This window comes from Nematostella vectensis, chromosome 6 (assembly GCF_932526225.1).
Source record: "Nematostella vectensis chromosome 6, jaNemVect1.1, whole genome shotgun sequence".
In the NCBI taxonomy this organism is placed as follows: Eukaryota; Metazoa; Cnidaria; class Anthozoa; order Actiniaria; family Edwardsiidae; genus Nematostella; species Nematostella vectensis.
In genome coordinates, this window is record NC_064039.1 from 4,225,990 (window position 1) to 4,246,489 (window position 20,500).

The 20,500-nt window shown below is 38.0% G+C and overlaps 2 protein-coding genes across 2 annotated transcripts; one reads left to right on the forward strand and one right to left on the reverse strand.

Annotated features, from left to right (window-relative positions):
- Positions 1-1,239: 1,239 nt before the first annotated feature.
- LOC5502644 (eukaryotic translation initiation factor 4 gamma 2) lies at positions 1,240-16,261 on the forward strand. Its single transcript, XM_032370936.2, has 25 exons — positions 1,240-1,429; positions 3,850-3,952; positions 4,556-4,669; positions 5,071-5,137; positions 5,290-5,379; positions 5,475-5,533; positions 5,735-5,845; positions 5,996-6,106; positions 7,170-7,241; positions 7,319-7,545; positions 7,798-7,958; positions 8,106-8,155; positions 8,657-8,731; positions 8,857-8,952; positions 9,055-9,134; positions 9,472-9,700; positions 11,449-11,550; positions 11,957-12,014; positions 12,138-12,184; positions 12,319-12,417; positions 12,621-12,679; positions 14,919-15,030; positions 15,131-15,227; positions 15,311-15,432; positions 15,662-16,261. The coding sequence occupies exons 3-25, from the start codon at positions 4,595-4,597 to the stop codon at positions 15,725-15,727; spliced, it is 2,265 nt and encodes a 754-aa protein (XP_032226827.2). The 5' UTR covers positions 1,240-1,429; positions 3,850-3,952; positions 4,556-4,594; the 3' UTR covers positions 15,728-16,261.
- A 105-nt stretch (positions 16,262-16,366) lies between these two features.
- Positions 16,367-20,491, reverse strand: LOC116610183. Its single transcript, XM_032370937.2, has 6 exons — positions 20,186-20,491; positions 19,274-19,456; positions 18,397-18,521; positions 17,953-18,127; positions 17,662-17,859; positions 16,367-16,657 (listed from the first exon to the last, which is right to left on the reverse strand). Exons 1-6 carry the CDS (start codon positions 20,375-20,377, stop codon positions 16,478-16,480), a joined length of 1,053 nt encoding a protein of 350 aa, XP_032226828.2. The 5' UTR covers positions 20,378-20,491; the 3' UTR covers positions 16,367-16,477.
- Positions 20,492-20,500: the final 9 nt, after the last annotated feature.

Below are 20,500 nucleotides of genomic sequence, written 5' to 3' on the forward strand. Positions count from 1 at the left end.
TCAAACTTTTATTACTTATTCTCTGTGAAGATTTATCTAGCTTTATTTTGTATGTGTCATATTGAACTTGAACAAGAGAGAACGAGGGATAAATACTAAATCTTTACATCTTTCCCAACAATATTTTGAACATTGCATGCCTGACAAGTCATGAGCTCATCAAATTTAATTTTTGTTTTCATGGACCCAGTCCGGTGGGGAGGTGGGGGGAGGGTGGGGACTGGGCTCTAGAATTTAACGGACAAAATTTTAGCAATTTCTTGACGATGAAACAATTTTCCAACAAAACACATGAAAAAATGTGATTTCTTGTGGGAGGTGGGGACTGGGCTCTAGAATTTGACAACAAAATTTAGCAATTTCTTGACGATTATAAACGTTTGATTTGGGGCCTTAGTCCCAAAACAATTTTCCAACTAGCACATGAAAAATGTGATTTCCGAAGATCACTTCTATTATCACTGCCATTTTAGAATGCCACGGTCTCGAAGATTGTTATTTTCGTAGTCTCTGACTAGTTAGCTGACCCCACACGATATCATTTCTCAAAGACGCCTTACCATAACAACAAGTGTGGTAGAAAGAGAGTTTGTTAGGCTTAATTCTGATAATAAACTACGAAATTCCTCTCATTTTGCTGAAATAAGCCTTGCTTGTGACGCGCTCTCCGGTCAAGTTACGCGATGCGCTAGCCTAAACGTGCTTGTTAGAGATTTCTAATCAAACACGGAGAACGCGTCGCAAACAAGGCATATTTCAGCCAAATTCAAGAAAAATTTCGTAGGTTTATTATCAAATTTTGCCTAGAAAACTCTGTTCCTGAAGCATTTGTAGCAACACATGGTTCGAAAAAAGGTACCACCACAGGGGACCCAGAGAGACCGTTCACGAGAGCGAGGCTATCGTAGACAGGTGCATTATGGGACTAATAATGTAAAATCGAAGCGAACCAAAGCGATCGAAAAGCTTCACAAAATCAGGAACGTTTCTCTCTCTTTTTAATACATCTTTTCGATAGGTAAGACCCCATATACCGTGTATGTCGCATGTTTAGTATTTTATGTGCATTGTAGTCGAAATCGCTTGTTCTTGAGACATGGCTAGTTTGTTATGTAACGGTTTATATATATATAAGATTTTCGACCCTCAGTTTTCGCCTCTCATTGTTACAGATACATTCGTGATGATGATAATTTCTCGCTTTCTGCTCTTTCTAGGTTATCGCTTGAAAATTTTAAGTGGTGCTTGTCAAAGTCGCGAAAGTGGAAGGACAAAAAGTGACGTCTTACGATTTTGCTGGCGCGAGGGAGGCCGTGAACTCCCCTGGAGTAGAAGCGAACGGTGCTAAGACGAACAAATGGGTTCCTCAATACAATAGAACAAATCTATACCGTGATGAGAACGAATTGGTATTCCGGCGAGTCCGAGGGTAGGTTTAACTTATACTTATACTACTATACTATATCTGTAGATGTACATTATTTGATATTATTCTTCCCTAGTGAAATAAAAACAGTATATCGCCTTGGCTTAGAGTACGGATGTAATTGATACGAACGGGAATATCAAACGAAACATGGACGATGGCCGCTGTACTGTTGCCAAATATTTTTCATTTTCGCCAGGTTAATATTTTTTGTAGGGAGTGTCAGGATTTTTATGCCTTCAAAGATGAACTTGCAGACAAAGCAAAACCGATTTGTGACTTGTTACTTGGTATTTGCTTCTCATTGTCTCTATAATAAAGTTACCCTTGCTCATTTCCCAACTTACATTCCAAATATTTATTTTTTGTTTTTGTTTCAGCAAAATTTCCGTTTCCTTACAAATTCAAATCTCAAATAAGATATAGTATTTCTAACATTTATTACGAATTGGCCTTTCTGATGAAATATAGAAATGACAAAAGCAAATTTACTTCCTTGTTGGGATATGAAATTTTGACATGTTGTTCAAAGTTTCAAATGATAATATGATACAAATAGAATGAGTATAGTTCTTTCTGTTTTCAGCAAAGCTACGATAGTCTAGTGGTTTGATCGTCTGTCTATCAGTGTAAAATCTGAAGGTTGGTTCAAGACCAACCTTATCTCATAATTTTTTCTTTCACTTTTTCACTTTCACTTCATAGTTACTAAACATATTTTCTTATGATAAAATTCATAAGAGAAAGTCAGAATAATGTTTTAATGGAAAATCTTTATTTTTATCTCCAAATAATTGTCCTGGAAATTTGGATATTTGTGGGAGGGGTGGGTAAATTTTGCTCTCGCTGGCAAAAAGACACATACAACTACGAGATTTCACTTTTTAATCACATATTTTTTCAAAATATTAAGGTTACAGGGTGCTTTCAGCCCATGGGGCGCTGAAAAAACCAAAGTGTCAAGGAAAAATGTTGATACATGCATCATATTAAATCAAATATGCTCATGTTATATGTTGTTGTAAAGCTGAATAAATGGGGAATACGATAATCCTTTTTATTTCTAGGTTTGATGAAATGCTTTATTTTTTAACAGGTTTTAATCATTCGCTTGTTTTCAGCCAATCATATCTTACAAAAACCATAATGTTTCTAAACTATCCGCATATGTTTACGTTTTATGGCTTATGTTGTTTTATGGCTTATTTCTTACACCTACACCTACCAAACTATATTCGGCTTTTTGAGATATTTTTCTTTGTTCCTATGCAAAATTGAGTCGAAGTCAGAGGACTAAATAATTTCCATTATTACATTACACCGGAAGACATAAAATAAGAAAAAGGGGAAATCCAGTCATTACAAGGAGTTTCCAATTTCGCCATGAGAAAAACAAGTGACAAGCAAGAATTCCTCCACAAATGGGGTAAACAAGGATAAGCCGCGCTCACGCGCAACTAGGAAAGTGCGGCTGAGACCAGTAGCAAATAAGGCAGGTTTTTTGTGATTTTGTGACATGTACTAGATAAATCTTAACTAAAGATTTCATCTTATGATTTGATTTTGGAAACGATAGGTATTCTTTGCTGATAACCTTAAAGCATGTTGAAAAGGCAAACTAATACAAGAGAAGCCAACAAGAAGATTGTCCTCTTCGCTTTAAGTGAGATCTTTCATATAGAAGTCTTCCCCCTCCGTTTTACCCTTGAGACACCGTGAAGACTTTAGCCTTTTTCGTTTATCCATCGGTTATATATTTCGAACGCTAATAGGACTTTTCTCGAGACGAAAGAACTGAATTTGAAGTTTATGAAGTCACGCTTTACGGGTAAAAGCAGTATGCTAATTAACTATAACCTTAGGTCCCGGATGTAGGGAACACAGGGTTCCAGGATTAAAGGAGGATTAAAGGATTAAAACACCTTGACGCTCACACAAAGTCTTCAAGCAAAATTCTTTTTTCTTATTATATCGAGAAGATAATAAAAATCCAAACATTTTTCTTTGCTATAATAAAGGTAATGTAGTAGGGAATGTAAAGATGCAAAAACATTTTTTTCGATCAAATTTTCACTTCAAGGCACCCCGTAACCTTAATTGCAGGTTGTTATTGCGAGCGCCCCTCCATACAAACCTTAGCTCTCTCGCGCGGCCATTCAAAAAGCTAAGAACACAAACTACTAATGACTTCACATATTCGCGGATAGAAACTGACTGCTCTGAAACTCAACATAATCCCCAGCTACGCAGGCTAGTTGGCACCTAGACTCAACTACCCTTTGAGTATCTTTTTTTTAATATCATGAGGAAAGTAGTTTAAACACAGGCTTACCGCCAACCATCTTCGTCATCCCTTGAAATCCACTCTGGAAAACAGCATATTTTATGGACCTTATAATTTGGTTATGCTTTGCTCTTTTCAGCATTCTTAACAAGTTAACTCCAGACAAGTTTGACAAGCTGTTTTATGAGCTTCTCCATGTTGGCGTTGAAACAAAGTACATCTTGAAGGGAGTCATACTTCTGGTAAGTTGATGCATTGGTTTGCAAACATTGGTTTGTGTCCTTTCAGTATTGCATTGAATATTTGCATATGCCATAAAATCAATGTGCTTAAGGCAGGTCATCACTCACAGTGCAAAGCTCTAAAATACTTAAGAAATACTAAGATCAACTTAAATTTTAAAAATGTTTTGTGTACACAAGGCACTAATGGTATACTGCTTGGAATTTGTTTCCTACAACATGAGACAAAGCATGTTTAAAACTTAACTTAAAAAAACTCTGCATGTTTACTTAGAATGACACTTTTCTAGTACTTGCACATGGAAATAAGGAAAACTAAATAACTTCAAAGCCTTTTCAATCAAGATTTATAATCTTTCCTGTTTTCTAAGAAGATTAAGAATAAAGTTGTATTCACACAAGTGATGGTTTTAGACATTTTTATTCTATTTATCCTCATTTATCCTATCTGTTTTTGTTTACATTTACTTGTATGGTGCTTTATTCTATTCAAAGGAAGGAAAAGGTCCTTTTTGTAGTCTGTAGGGAAATTACATAATTTTTGATATGTTTAACATGAAAATTACATTCATCTTATTAAAAAAAACCCTTTTGCACTTGCAGGTGTTTGAGAAAGCTCTAGATGAACCGGCCTACAGCTCCATGTACGCCCAGCTCTGCCTGCGGCTCAGTGAGGAGGCTCCCAACTTTGATGACCCCGGAAAAACTGGAAACTCAGTAAGTTTGTAACAATGCATCAGTACAATGTGGTTACACGTGGCCACATTTTAAACTTTAAAGAATGGAATCCAAAATTTTTATGTTTTTGGAAATACTTGAATCTTAGTAAGTTTGTGAGGATAGTGGATTGAAGAAGCACAATGTTGAAAAACAAATTAAAACAAAAAAATCTAAAAGTATCCAATACTTATAAAACTGCACACATGTCAGAAACATATAGAAGAAGTCAGAAACATATAGTCATTTCAATACCATTGTTTGTTGGACCATAAATTCAGTGTGCATTTTCCCAATCTTGATTGATGCTGTGCCCTGTTTCTGTTTCATCAGATTTCTTTTCTTTCATACAGTTCTTTTATCTTGTGACTCTTCTTCACCTAGTGCTTTTCTATTTACAGACATTTCGACGCTTGCTGCTCAAACAGTGTGAAGAGGAATTCAACAACAGATCTAAAGCTAGTCAAGGTATGAGTACATAGTATGTATGTTACATCAAGGTATGAGTATATAAGACAGTATGTTACCTCATGATGACTTTTTGTAAAGCACTTCTGCCTTATTGCAGCTTTTGTACTCTGTGGACACCAGCTTATTCTTTTGATCTTTTTTTTCTGAAGCATTTGATAAAAAAGATGACCTCACACAGGAAGAGGAAGAGGAGAGAGGAAGCACAAAGCGCAAAATGCTGGGAAACATCAGGTTTATTGGTAAGCACTGCACTGAAGGCTTGATCAAACATGGTTGACAATGGTAATGCAGACATATGTTTACTGATTTGTTCTATCGGTGTATTGTGCTACAGGAGAATTGGCGAAGTTGGACATGTTGCATGAAACCATCCTACACAAGTGCATCAAACAGGTACACCTATTGTTTTGTAGTTCAAATAGATTTTTTTTATCATGAGCTTAAAAGTCAAGCTGCACATTTTACTCTGGTACAGTATATACAGTTATTCCAATATATCTGTTTATGCATGGATACATAAATGAAACCCAGACCATAGCCTCCACACATCCAGTTAACTAATTTGCCATCTGCATCTTTCCTTTTTATCTGTAGTTACTGGATAAGAAAAAACGAGCATCGGTCGCGGATACGTCTGAAGACATGGAGTGCCTCTGTCACTTGATGAAGACTGTTGGGTCGAGGATTGATGGGCCAAAGGCAAAGGTAATCAAATTTATACTGAATATTCGTAACCTGTATTTGATATTGACAGTTGAAATGGTAACCTTGAAACAAGTCTACTTCCAAAGTTCCCTAACTTTTAAATATTGAATGGAAATCAATATTATCATGGTTTATTGGTCCTTGTTGTAGCCACTGGTCGACCAGTACTTTGAGCGAATTTACCAGATTAGAAGCAGGTCTGATCTCCCATCAAGAATACGGTTCATGCTTGAAGGCATAGAAGAGCTACGGACTAACAAGGTAGGGGTATGCTCTACAGAATGCCATTTAATACTGTTGTTTGTATTGCATGGTGGGTCAATGTTTAAACTGCAAATACTCTTTCGTCAGTCAAGTGTGTTGACTTGCAGCCTGTAATCTCCTCAACAACTTAGCCATCTAAGTTGAAAAACTAATTTTCTATTGAGAAAGGATAAATAATGCTGGTACTGTAAACAGTTTTTGCTGTTATAATAAACAAGTTGCTTGAAAACTGGCATTTGCATACAAAGTATGTCAACATCACAACTGCATTTGAGATTATTTCATGGAACTCTATTAGTATGCTCGATATAGGAGTTTGTGAAATCCTTGATTATTGTATAGAACACAAAATCCTAAAAAATGTAAGGAAATGTTATAGACTTTAAAAAAACTTCGATTACCACATTGTGACCTATAAGGATTGGAAACAAAGTGGTAGAGTGTTAAGGAACGTATAAGCTTCTAGGAGTGATAATTAGTGAAGACCTTAAATGGAACTCACATGCTGAATATGTAATTGCCAAAGCGGCTAAGAGATTGTACGCACTTCGGTTATTGAATCGTGCAGGAGTAATTCCAAAAGACATATACTGGAAGTATACGTTTGTAACATTACGGGAGTCTTAGGATACGCAGTGCAATTATGGCAAGACATTCCTGCATATTTGTCAGACTATCGAATCCATTCAGAGAAGAGCCATGAGAATAATATTCCCTGATTCTAATCATCAAAATGCATTGAACCAAGCTAACCTTGTATCACTGGTAAATTGCAGGGATTTTCTTTGTAAAATAGCTGGGAACAGTGCTAAGGGATTGAAGTGTTGTAGAGTATTTGTCATGTAGCTCACATTCTGGCATGTAACCACTGTAACTGCAAAGAATAGCGTAGACTGTGGGATTTGAGTGAAAGAATGTGTGACAAGTCTCCAAGCATTTTCTTTTGACACTTTACAGTGCTGTATCCATAGACACTGGAAGATTTGCATTCACCATGATACTTTGTTCAAGCATAAGGTTCTTCTGTTACAGTAATAATTTTATTCTTTTCTTTTTACAGTGGATTCCACGTAAAGTAGCCAGAGATGTTGGTCCAAAGCCAATTAACCAGATCCGTCAGGAAGCCTTTCGGGTAATAGAAATAATGTCAAATGTTTGCTAAAATTTAAACCCATTGAACAGCTGATTTATCTATCTTTTCTTTGTTAGGATTTCCCACCCAGTTATCCTGTTCCTCATGGAATGCTGAGGAATTCCCCACCCCACCCAGGGCCAATGTTCGGCAGACATCCAGGTGGCGGAAAACCAGCGATGCGCCAAATGGAGCCCAACCAAGGGCATGGCTTCAATGATGTGTTTCTGCGGGATGATCCTGGACGAGCGAGGTTTGATGACTTTGGAGGAATGATGGACAATAAGGCTCCATATGGACTAAGGTACATATGAATGAGAGCTTAGAGGTATGAGAGTCGCTAGAGAGTATTATCACAGCTTCTTTTGCCTGTCTTACCAGAGCTCTAACTGCATTTATGTACTGTATCGGATCATGGACCTTGGCCAGATGTGCCTTTCTTAAGGGTGAGGGGTGACTTATGCCCAGCCCTGGCTTCGCACTCGTATAAACATTTCCAGTGGAAGAGCAATATTGAATGGAAAATTGATGACTAACAAAGTTTTTTGGTTCCCAGTTACAATGAAGATGAGTTTGACCGATTCACACCAAAGGACCCGTGGGCTGGACTTGCTAACACCTCAATCCGATCCTCACCTCCTCTGACTGGTTCACCTCCATCGTCCAGGCACCCCCACTATGGTGGCTCACCTCCGTCTTCCCGAAACCAGCAATACGGTAAGATGTAAACTGACAATAATAGCAATGTGCTTTATTTAGGGTCACCTTGGTCCTCCCTAAACCAGCAATATGGTAAGATGTAAACTGAGCAATTTGCTTAATTTAGGGTAACCCTCTGATTAATTTTTATTATCCTTTTTATAGGATCACGTAGACCCCCACCACGCCCTATTCAGCTCAATACTGATGGCGAGGTAAGTGTTAAAGAGATACTGAATTTTTAGCGCACAGCATCTCAAACATTTAAAAGCCTAACCTACTGTGCCTACATATTAAAAATGTTGGGAGGCATAAATAGTAGATAAAAATTTTCAAATAGCAGTTCCACTTTGATAGATACAACAGATTTGTTCAATTTTCACTGATTGCAATATTGAGTATTTATCAAGGATTCAATTAGTAAACTACAAATAAATAAATAATTATCCATAAGCACTAGTGGTCTTGCAACTTTAATGCACCATTTGTCATTTGTTATTTGCACCAAAAAGGTTTTTGTAAAATAGGTGTACTCCAAATATACAAAAATGAAATATTTTTCATATATTACTTACACAATCAATTTAGGTATGCATTTGGTGTATTGGCATATACACCATATATGGTGTATGTACATGTACTGTATAGCTATATTGTACTTATATTGCACAAGTCGATTTAAGCTTCTTTGAAAAAAAATGGCTCTTGTATACCAGATAAGCCTTCGTCCAGCTCGAGATTCCATTGCAGCTAAGACGCTTGGCCTGAATACCCGACCTCAAGGAAAAGTGGTAAGTCTTTTTACTGAGTTTTATCAATAATACTACATTTATTTTGTCTTAGCATCTAAATAAGGTAATGCCCAAGTTTTGTCTTGGCGAATGTTGATGTTTTGTTTCTGTATGTGTTTCTGTAGGATCCATTGAATAGAAACAAAGCACCACCTATCATTGAGAAAACTAAGCCGAAGAAGCCTCAGGGGCCTAGTAAAGCTGATCTAGAAAAACAAATGGTAAGACTTCTCAACTTGAGACTGAGCTATTCTTGACACAATAGGAGACTCTGTACTGTGGTGCTTGTGACGATAACTAACTTGATGTTATTCCATGGACAGACAGAGATTCTAAAGGCATACCTTGACAATAAGAATGACACTGCTGCTATAAGATCTATCCAGGCAATGAAGACCAATAAGTAAGTGTTGTACATATTACTCAGAATTTGTTTAGATAACATTCAGAATAATTACGTGGTAAAGCATTTTATTTAGTTTCCACAACCATTTTCAGTACTTTCATGCTTCTCTTATAAATTACAATGTAGTACACTAATGGTTGTCAGTCAAAGGGACATGAAGTCTCCTTTTTGCTGGCAGGTTTTGGATTCTTTGCGTAGTTAGAAAATTGTTGGAACCACACAGACAAGCTTGACTTGCAGGCAGGTTAAGATATTAGAACATACACCAGCTAGTCCATATTAGCACATAAAAATCATTTAAATGAATCTTGTTATCATGCTGCATTTGCACTAGGAATGGCAAAATGCAAGTTTTTCATTCGCTGGAGATTGGCTTAGACAAGAACGACGAAGAACGCCATTTGATCTGTCAGTTGCTGCAAGCGATGCACAAGGAAGGACTCACCAGCACTTACACCATACTCCAGGGGCTGCAGGGTGTTTTAGAGGGAAAAGCTGATAGCGATGACGGGCACCATGTCAAGGACTACATCGCTTGCATGGCTGCAAGAACCATTATACAGGTAACTATAGCACGATCAGTTAAACTGCGAAAGCATAAACAATATGCTTTAATGGTTTGTTGTATTTGTTGTGTTCGTTGTTTAAATCAGAGGGCATACCACGGGATTCGTCATTCACACAATCCTTGCAGGTTCACTTGAAGCGAAAGAGATGAAAGGATTTTAATTCGAGAAATTTGATTCTCAATCTTTTTTAGTAAATGTGTTTTCCATCCTTTCAAAAGGTTACTAAAAGTAACGAAGACTGCATGGTTTTGAAGCTAAAGTTTTAATTTTAGTTTATCTGCGCGCTGCAAACACCGGTTGCATGCGTTTGGACACGCACAACAAAACACCCCATTTCGAATGAGCGCGCGCTGTTTTGAATCGGTAAAATTCATAGATCCGACATGTCAATCACGCGCGCACGAATAGCCAATCAGGAAAGAGATGGTGCAATAACAGCCATGTGGTCCCACAAATGTCCCACAAAAAGTCGGCAATCGACGCCGAAAAAGATTGGTTTGAGATATTTTTATGCGAATCTGGACAAGCGAATAAGCATTTTCCGGTCAGCGTAGAAAGTGCTAGCCCTGTTTTCTTTGCTCGGCCGCTTTTAGTGTAGAGTTGGGACTCAATTGTAGAAAAACAAATTTACTACGAAGAAACAAAAAGCAAACAAACCACTTACAAGAGCAGTGTAAGTCCTACCATTAAACTTGTGTTTGATATTACCTAGGTTACTCCAATTACATATAAGAATGAGACTGTTGTCTGTATTTTTACTGTAAATCTTGACGTTTGCCGATAAAACTTGTAGTTAGAAGTTGGTCGTAAACAGCGAATTCTGCTGTCTCTTCTGATTTTCCCCGCACTTAAATCACTGCAAGTTGACAAAAATAGCTTTGAAAACACATAAACAACTAGTACCTACCGTAGAGAGCACCGCTTTATCTTATCATTTCCAATTTTTCGTTTTTTAAGCTGGATTCTTGCCGTTTCCATTCAACAACCAAACTCGTAGTTATCTACTTCTATGCTTCATTCTCACAAGATTTTCACCAAGCTTGGACAACAAGACAAGTTTCCATCATGTTAAGTTACTGTGTTTTATTTTTCAAGTCGCAGGAAAACCCCTATAAACGTCTGTATTTAAAATAACTCCGGGCAGGACTCACTGACCTCATCCGACATGTGTACAATGGGACTTTTGGGTTGCACTTCGCTGGCTTCTATTTGCTGCTTTCTGATTGGATATTCGTGCGCGCGTCGGATCTATGAATACTGTTTTCGTTGTTTGTGTTGTAGAAAACATTTATTACGTAATCAAAAAAATCACTGCGGAACCAATATTTTGATCATGAGGTGACGAATATCGTGGTGTATAATAGTACATACCACGGAAAACTATGGGAAATTTGTTAAATTGAACTGAAAAGTGAAAACCTTTACCAGCGACGTCTTTGGATCCGATTGGATGTCTGGAGAATATGTAGGAAAGCAGACAAAGCAGAAGTCGAAGATTCCAACCTTCAGACTTTAATTTCAGCCCTGAAAATTAAAGTCCGAAACTTTGGAATCTTTCGACTTCTGTTTTGTCTGGTTTCCCGATACTTGCTTGTTGTCTTTTGATGAATCACAAAAAATGAAAAGCTTGCTGAATTCTATTTTATATGTGTGTGATCAAACTCACATAAACAAGTTAAGTGCCTCTTTGTTTGATAATAGTAGAGATAAGAAAAGATCATGATTCTCCTATCCAACTGCAGGGTCTCGTGACACTAAGTGATGTCTGCAAGCTTATGGATGGTGGAAACTTTTACCCAACTCTTTTGCTCATCCTTAAGAAGTTGGAGCAACTGAACGGTCAGGTGAGATAACCACCCAACACGCTGTGACAAGTTTGGAACTATATTTCCAAGCTGTTTATGCATTGAATAATATCAGGCACACCGATGCTCTAGTCTCTTGAACAAAGTTTCCTATTTTATTAGCTAATAAAATCCGAGGATATTTTCGAGGAAATGTAGCTTTTTTGATGGACAACAATCTTGGATGCATTTCATTTTAGAATCTTTGTTGAATATGTATTTTACATTAACAATACAGTGGCTGAAGGTGAACCCTGATTATATACTCCTAGATCTAATACTGATCGTGATTTTATTTTAGATATAGGAAAATTAGGCCTTATTGAAAGAAATTTTAAAAAATGGTTTATAATATACAGATGTTGTTTAATATGTTATGTTTAACTCGTAAATCTTTCTATGATAGGAATGGCTAATGGATGCATTTAATGAGGCTAAGATAGACCTTCTGTCCACTCTTCCAGGTACTGTACAGATACTTTACGCTACACTGACAAATTTACTTACAAAAATAGTTTTTTCTAATTTTATAAATTCGTTTGTGTTATTGGGGAGCCTTTAAGCTTACTGGTTGTTTCTTTGTTTAGAATCCTCTCGGAACAGTTGCAAAATGATGGTTATCCTCGAAGAACAGGTATGACTATATTCAAACTCATCCCCCCCCTTAGAGCCCAAACAAATTCTACAATGCGTACGTAGATTACATATATTACTCACTGTATATCACAAGAAGCACTTTTTTTATTCGCTGCTGTTTATATTCTTCAGTCTCTCTCTTTCTTGTTCCCTTTGCTGAGGATTCAAGCCGAATTGTACAAGAAGATAGAGGAAGACCCCAACTCTTCTGCCATCTACAAGTGGATCAAGGTAAGCTTATTCGTACTAACTGGCAAATGGAGCATTGTCGACTGTTAAAATGAGCTAGAATCAGTGAAAACATTAAGGCCGGTGCCTGTTCCATTTTTTAATTGCATCTTTTTTTGTAGTGTTCATAGTTTGCAGTTTTATTTTATTTTATTGAATCGCCCTCTTTTTCTCAACTTAAAAAGACTCTAATTGTTTTGTTTTAGGACAACGTGGATGCTTCACTCCACGACCAGCCGGAATTTATTAATGCTATCACTACTTGGTAAGTCGGCAGCAACCCATTATTCCCGTCATTATATGACATCTAAAAGGAACAGAAAGGGAAATCGCAAAAGAAGCATATTACCCTGTCTCACAGAAACCACTTTCCCGAATTCTCCTTATAACGCTGAACGAACGACTTCAAAACTTATGCCTGTGACTCCTACACTAATAGCACATTCTGAATAAATCGAACTTGATTTTGAAGCCAATACACTTTAAATGACTTAGTCTATTTAACCTATTTCACAACTATGGACTGTGATCCTTCATAGCAGGCGCATTCTGAGTAAACCTTGTTGCCATTTTTGCTGCGGGAAATAAATGAACTTCAGACCTCCGTGTCTATCAAGAAAAACAAACTAAAAGTATACAGTAATAAGTCTATCTCCAAAAATATCATCGTAGAGGAGAAATATTATTTTAGACAATTTTGTAAGATGTGTTGACAAACCTTCGAGCTCGCGGAAAATCGAATCTGAAAAAGAATTCGAATACTTGCCGTAGTTTTATTGCCTAGATAAATTAATTGTTGCTGAAAACACTACCGTCTTTTTATCGTTATTTAGAAAGGCATTATTCCTACCTCGAAAAAAAAAAATAGATTCTTTAGCTTCATCGCGCACGAACAAAACGGTTCGCTAACAAGAAAACGGAAGAAAAGAGCTTTTATCTACAACTGCAAGACTTTTGACTTCTGAACAACTTCAATTCAATCCATTAAAGGAGGGTGCATAAACGCTTATTTAATCAGATCGAGATGGTGCACAACACGTCTTTTTTATCAAATAAATCTCGATCTAAGAAGTCCCTCATCACCAGCCTATTTTTTCTGAGAATGCTCATACATTCTCTGTATTAACCCTTTCACTCCTGGGTACTTTTGAGCAAAGTTATAAGAAAAACTGACTGAAAACAGAAACCTACCCCCCTATTTCAAGTCCAACACTACCAGTTAAGCAAAGCTACCGCTGACCCAAGACGGTATGCCTTGAAGTTTCCAACAATGCACTGCGGTGACTTTTCTTTCTAGCGACGGCACTGCTACAGTCTGTTGCTTACAACAGTTTTGCTTGTAATTTGCCTAAAAATTACAGCTTTTTCACATCTGGAGAGTGCCTTAGGACATCATAAAGTCTTTTTGGGCATAATTAATGCTGTGCTTATGGATGTTTGCACGCTGAGGTTGATTCAATGGGATAATTCCTTGTCTGGGCTTCACCAAGTGAGAAAGGAATTTTCTAGTGAATGGCCTCATACTCTCCAATGTGGGCCATCTTTGCTACCCAACCTTATTCAAAAATTGTTTTCAGGCTTATTCTGGGTTCCTTGAACCTGGAAATGTTTTGTTTGGCTTCGGGGCAAAGAGACAAAAAAGAAAAAAAACTGTTATGATTCTGGGGGAGGAGATTGCTCGCCTGTCTGTCAAGGTGTTTCCAAGACTCCCATGATGCAGTGCAGGCATGCAAAATAGGCTAAACATGGTGACTCGCTTCTAATGGAGGTTCTAGCATTGATTATTGTGACTGATTGCTGTAAAATGGGACCTGACGGAGCGCAATAAAGGTATCTATTTGTGACTTGATCTGTGTTTGTTTGTCTCTATTCTGTAGTTCGGAATTTTGTGTCTTTTTTGGTAAGAAATGTTTCTGAGTTTAAGCATTTGTTTTATGAATTTGTCAGAAATCGGGGTTGATATTTTGACAAAAGAGTCAATTCTATTACATTGCTTGGATTCGCTTTTGAAGGTCGTCTATGCCTTGGAGGAATCTATGAGTATTCGGGTCTGGTGATGTTTAGTTTGCATTTCTGACGTTTTGGAGTTGGGCCTATATTTTACAGGCGTCTCAGGGCGGTATAGTAATGAACGACTTAACCTGCATTGGCTCTCTTGTTTTTTTTTCCACATAGTTACTGTATTTCAACCGATTTCATAAGATTTCTGTCCAAGTTGGGTTGACAGCTATGCTATTCCCCTAAAGCATCAATACATTGAAGGATTTAAATATACCTTAAAAAGTTTTTGTACAACAAAGAATTGCTTTTCGTGGATATTTCACGGGTAACCACTAGTATTTGATAAATTTGTTTTTACATGGGCTATTTCCCTAGACGACAGGCGCATCTTACAAAAAAATACTGTCTACCTTGAACATGCACCTATTTTGTGCTATGTTACTTGTTATATTGCAACGAAATATTTTCAAACCTCTGTTTGATTAAGTTGTTTATACATGCAGCATTTTGAGGTATGCAACGCAGCAGAGCACTTTGGGAAAAGGTGTGGACATAAGTCTTCCTCCTGACAAAGACCTGGTCGAGAAAGAAATACACGCCATCAAAAAGCTTAAGGTACGTTTCAGGAAGTGCACTGCTGGCTATATTTAAGAAGTTCATGTTGTAGCTGGGGTCAGATATTTACTCACGCGTTTCCCATATGCTGTGTTCTCAGCCTCTTCTGGACAAGTTTTTGCTCGAGAAAATCGATCTTCAGGTTTGCGCACTGTACGCGCTGCAAGTCTTCTGCCATACCAACAACCATCCAAAAGGTAATTGATTAACGATGAATAGTTGCGACTGCCACGTGCGATGAGTCAAAGGCGCTTGTCTGACGGTTATTGTTCGCCACCAGGTCTGTTGCTACGCATGTTTATGCTGCTATACGACCTCGAGGTTGTGGACGAAGAAGCCTTTGTCAAATGGAAGGAAGATGTCAACGAGAAGTACCCGGGCAAAGGGAAGGCACTTTTCCAGGTGTGTTTACAAGTGCACAAAAAAATACGACTAATTGTACGTATATGTTTTCTTGTGGGCATTTCGTAGAAACTTTTTTAAATATTTATTATTTTGGACTTTGATATATTTTGAGACTGTGAAGGATAACTCTGACCCTTTAATTAACAAAATAAAATAGGCGAGTTGAGTGCAGCAAGATTTTCCCCACTTGTTAGCCAATGTGATGCTAATCTCGACTTATTTCTAGGTGAACACGTGGCTAACCTGGCTTGAGACCGCTGACGAGGAAGGCTCCGAATCTGAACCCGAGTAACACCACAGGGCGTGACACTCGTCACGCATCACTCTCACAAGTGTAACACTACACTCGGTGACCGCAAGATCTTCACGCGTGACATCGCTCGGAATGTACTTCAATATACTGGCAACAGCTAGAATGATTGAGATGGTCATCACATGTGATAAAGGAGAATCACTGAAGCAATTGGCAGGAATTTGGAATGAATACTGTATCTAACGCGAGCAACAATTACTAATCTTCTTTTCTTGCAATAGCTCTAGCTTTTGCTGTCTTGTAATGAGTGCTGTATCTAACGCGAGCAACAATTACTAAGCTTTTTTTTCTTACAATATCTCTTGCTTTTGCTGTCTTGTAATGAATGCCGTATCTAGCGCGAGCAACAATTACTAATCTTCTTTTCTTGCAATACCTCTAGCTTTTGCTATTGTATTTCTCGTTGTTTAGTTGAATGCCTTTCTTCTTTTCTTCTTCGTTATTTTTTCGTCAAGAACTTATTTTGCCCTCTCGCTCGATGTAATGAACGCAATAAATGAAGGCCTGTCGAAACTTTCTCGTATTTGTTTTGTTAGTGTACATTTTCGACACTCAGGGTTGTCTTCCCTCCGTTTTTGTGAACCAACCTTGGGTCATAGAATATGAAAGTAGAATATATATTTCGGCCAACATTTTTATTTGTTAATTATATGATTGACATTCTCTGTCGCTTGGAATATAGTGGCTATCGTGGGCTATTTCCCTTTTTTCTTTTTTGTCGGGGTTTCCTCAACAATCGCACTCGCTAAAATCACTGTCGTATTCCTCTCGGAAGGGCGAAACAGAATCTTCGTCTTCGTACTCCTCGCGGCTCATCCGTTTACCAAAAATCCTGCTTGATAGGCCCATAATAGTGTTCGGGAAGGTTGGTGGCATTTCTTCGTCCATCCATTTGTGACTGCCTTCAATCTGTATGTAAAGTATACGGTGCCTGATGAGTTATCTGAACTGTGAATAGCCAATGGTAATCATAAGATACGCCTATTTCAAAGTACGTTGTCAGCGCAAATGGCAGTGCTATCATCCAAAAATACCAAGGGACTCCTCATATTTTACTGAAAGTAGGAAAATGCGAATAACTCGTGCGGTTAGTTTACTTTTTACTCTTAGGGGCAATTATACTTAAAAGCCGCGATTTGTTTTACAACTTCCATTTGCCATTCACCATTTGCACCGAGGACGTTTATTGAAATTATAATTTTCTGGTAGGGGGCATGGTTTTTACACGCATGTTGGTGGTGTGACTAGGCATGAACAAAGGGCACAGCCACGCCCCTTATAATTTTGAAAAAGAAACAAGGGAGGTGATGGCCGCTATGACACGTACAATGGTATAAAAAAAAACTTTACGTTAGGTATTGTTAGGAACGGACCATTAGAAAAGTGAGGGAGGTCGTGCATTTTTTTTGTCTCCAAGACGTGCATGATTTAAAAAAAATAATAATTGTATGCATTGCCTTTCTGTCTGGTTTGGGCTGCATGCATTTTTTCCAGGTTTTTTATCGTGTATGAATTTTTTTGTTCCTTACTCACCCTCTCCCCTTCCCTTATATGGCATTAAAAATGGTTTTAGTAAAAAGAACATACACTTCACATGATTCCCTTTCCTATTACGCTGCTGGCAAACAGATAGAAGGGGCCTTAGGGAGCCGCAAGTATGGCAGGGAGCTGAGGGACTGTTAGCTAAACTACATGAGCCGCTGATTCTCCAACCATCATCTCATACCACGAGAGATATTTGATATTTGCGAAACAACGATACTGTTCAGCCCTGTGCAAAGAGTGCCGTCCATTTCTGGAACCGCCTCGCTCGGTTGACAACAAGACAAGGCAAAGGAAACAACTACTTTGCAGTGCCTCTCAAATTGGTTTACAAATAGCGCGAGCTTTGCTTGCGCTGGGTTTTATCATACCTGAAAATAGTGGATCTTTGGGAATGGTGCTGGTGTTTCCATGACTACAGCGCACGGGTGTGTCTCTAGCACGCATGCGCTCTTCACACGTGGTAGTTCTACTGACACTTCTTCTGACTCGGGGTCTGGGTCGACCATCACGTACTCTAGTAGCGACTGCGCAAGCGCGTATGAGTTGATAGGCTTAGTGGGAAACTCCTAAACAACAATGATGATTAACACATGTTTTGATTCAATAAAAAAAAGTTTAAGTTGGTATCCATGAATTGTTTGTTAATGAAGTCTTTTTACCGTTGTTCGCTGATTGGCTTGTATAAATACCCTCTCCATACGTCCTGGGTCACACAACAAGTAGTGTGGTAGCTTGAGCACATAATTTGCCCATTTCCCGCCATTCCTTCGCTCTGACCACCACTCGTCTTCGTTATGATCATCCGAGCAACTGCGCATGTGCGGAGACTCGCCCCTAGCCAAAAAAAATATCACTTTAGATAAGATATTCGCCTCTAGCTCATTTGATTTATCTAATGTAGTTACTTTGTTAGTCGCATTTGCATCTTGGTTTGCAAAAAGGCGTAAAATTTACTTAACTTATACAGCTTAACTTTATTTTTTTACTTTTATATGTTTGTACTATTGAGCTTTATTCACTTTGTTTATCAGGTTTATGAAAGCCACTTTACTATTTCATTTACAACATAAATAAGCACGGGTCAATATGAAACCTTCCTCTACCTTAGTTCCTTCATTTCACTGCCTAGTTGCTCTGGTTCTTCTTTGCATTCTTCAGATTGAATCCTTACCCCTCCTCCCCTCGGGCTAGGTGAACGTCTACGCTTAGAAGAGCATCTTATCTCGTCCTAGAGCATAGCAAAGAAAAAAGGGTGCTTTTTTAAAAACATTGAGAGGGGGGCAAAACAGAAGCATCGTATAATATCATGAGCGATAGCTGCCTGGCCTTCTGGGTTGCTCGCCAGGGACTAGGTTAGAGCGAAAAGAGATTTTGTTTTCTAAAATGGCAACCAATTAAATTTGATTCATTTCTCCTTTAAAATCAAACATTAGCACGACAAAACGACCATCACTTTATGATAGAACAAAATTTTAATGCGATATTACCTGGCCGAAGCTCAATTACACAAACGTGAGAACTGCAATGTTGAGCATAATTTTATCTCCAGGCGATATTGTATTCGCCTTCGAGAACGCTTTTTCTAGTTGATGTACTGATTTTTTTAAAAGGAAAAGACGTAAATTTACGGAGATTACACTCTTTTTTTATAAGAACCTTTTTACAAAAACGTCCAGCCTGAGATTTCACCAAATTTTAAGAACATGCTAAGCCATGCCGAGGCTCAGATTGCAGAAAAAAAATTGTGCTCATAGTAACAGCCTTATTATTGCTATTGGTCATTAGTGTAATCCGTTTCCTAATAATTCATTTGGGTATTACATTCTTTTATAAACTAAAATTTAAGAACATCGTTAAGAACATGATCAGCCTTAAAATGTCCCAAAAATAAGAACGCCCCAGCCTCAACTAAAAATAGACGTTTTTATATCAAAAAGAGTGTATCTTGGAAAATATAAACAAGGATGCGTTGAAACTTACTTGGGGACTCCCCTCAGTGTTGTCATATTGTGAGGCGAGGTTCAGAGAACCCCCGCATGGCCTTAGAGAGTCTCCCTCTGCTTGTTGTTGAGAGGGGCGCGGGGAATCCTGGGAGCATTCCTCTTCTTCTTGATCACGTGACTGGTCTGGCCCGTCCAATCGTAAGGCCAGGTTTGGAACATGCTGAAATGATAATAATAGAGATGAGAGTGGAAATTTTTGAAAACGATACCCTTTCTGTGCCAGACGAAAAGGCAACTTTTCGAAAACAATGACGTTATTTATTTTGTGCGCGCGATGTACACAAGCAAAGTAGAGATTAATATCGATTTCGTATCGTCTCTGAGTTTTCGTGTGGATGTGCCATTTCAAACAAATAACGCTTCGTTTGGATGCGGATCATTTTGAAAACAGGTAACAACATTATCAATTTTACTGGGAAAATGAACGTGTTCTGACTGTTGTATGATGAGATTGATACTCCTGGATTCTTCATTTTTGGGTTCTCAATACAAACTATTTGCAACTCCTTCACAACTGCTTGCGTCAATAAATAATAAAACATTACTACATTAAAATTTGAAAACATTAAAAACAATATTACGATGCAGGTAATTTAAATATCAGTGCCAGTATATGGTACTTAGTTAAGATATGGAGATATGTAAACAGGCACAATAGAGATTGTTATCGATTTCGTATCGTCTCTGAGTTTTCGTGAGGATGTGCCATTTCAAACTAATAACACTTCGTTTGGACGCGGATCATTTTGTTAAAAGGTAACAAAATTTCAAGTTTTTAAACGAAGAATGATGCCATGCATTTAGGTCGGGGTCTAGGAAAACCTTTTGAATGTAGATATGACAATCAAGTTTGTTTGTGTTTACTTATAGCTTTTGCCATGTAATATACCTTTGATTTGATAAGCCAACGCCCAAGACGTCCGAGTCTAGCGTCCGAATTAGCGTCCTCTTTGTCGTCACTTGACTTCCTCTTTTTCAGCAGTCCATATCTTTTGTCACCATTCCCTTCTTTCTGATTGTTACCATGGCCCTCTTCCAGCAAATCTACTCTCTCGAGTGAGCTACCAGCCTTTTCATCCATCTAATGCTAGAATATGTTCATCACCACTTTGTATGAGAGCGAGATTTGGATTCTAATACATTAAATTGTCAATTTCCCTAAAATTGATTATCGACTGTGACGTCAAATTGGCGATCGCGCGCG

What these genes read in the sequence shown, in the direction of transcription:
- LOC5502644 (XM_032370936.2), top strand. Translation starts at nt 4,595, where the DNA reads ATGTACGCCCAGCTCTGCCTGCGGCTCAGTGAGGAGGCTCCCAACTTT. An exon ending in TCCGTCAGGAAGCCTTTCGG is followed by an intron (nt 7,242 to 7,318) that starts GTAATAGAAATA and finishes TTTCTTTGTTAG; the next exon opens with GATTTCCCACCCAGTTATCC. An exon ending in CCATCTACAAGTGGATCAAG is followed by an intron (nt 12,418 to 12,620) that starts GTAAGCTTATTC and finishes GTTTTGTTTTAG; the next exon opens with GACAACGTGGATGCTTCACT.
- LOC116610183 (XM_032370937.2), bottom strand. Translation starts at nt 20,377, where the DNA reads ATGGATGAAAAGGCTGGTAGCTCACTCGAGAGAGTAGATTTGCTGGAA. An exon ending in ACACTGAGGGGAGTCCCCAA is followed by an intron (nt 18,522 to 19,273) that starts GTAAGTTTCAAC and finishes GCTATGCTCTAG; the next exon opens with GACGAGATAAGATGCTCTTC. An exon ending in AGTGAAATGAAGGAACTAAG is followed by an intron (nt 18,128 to 18,396) that starts GTAGAGGAAGGT and finishes TTTTTTGGCTAG; the next exon opens with GGGCGAGTCTCCGCACATGC.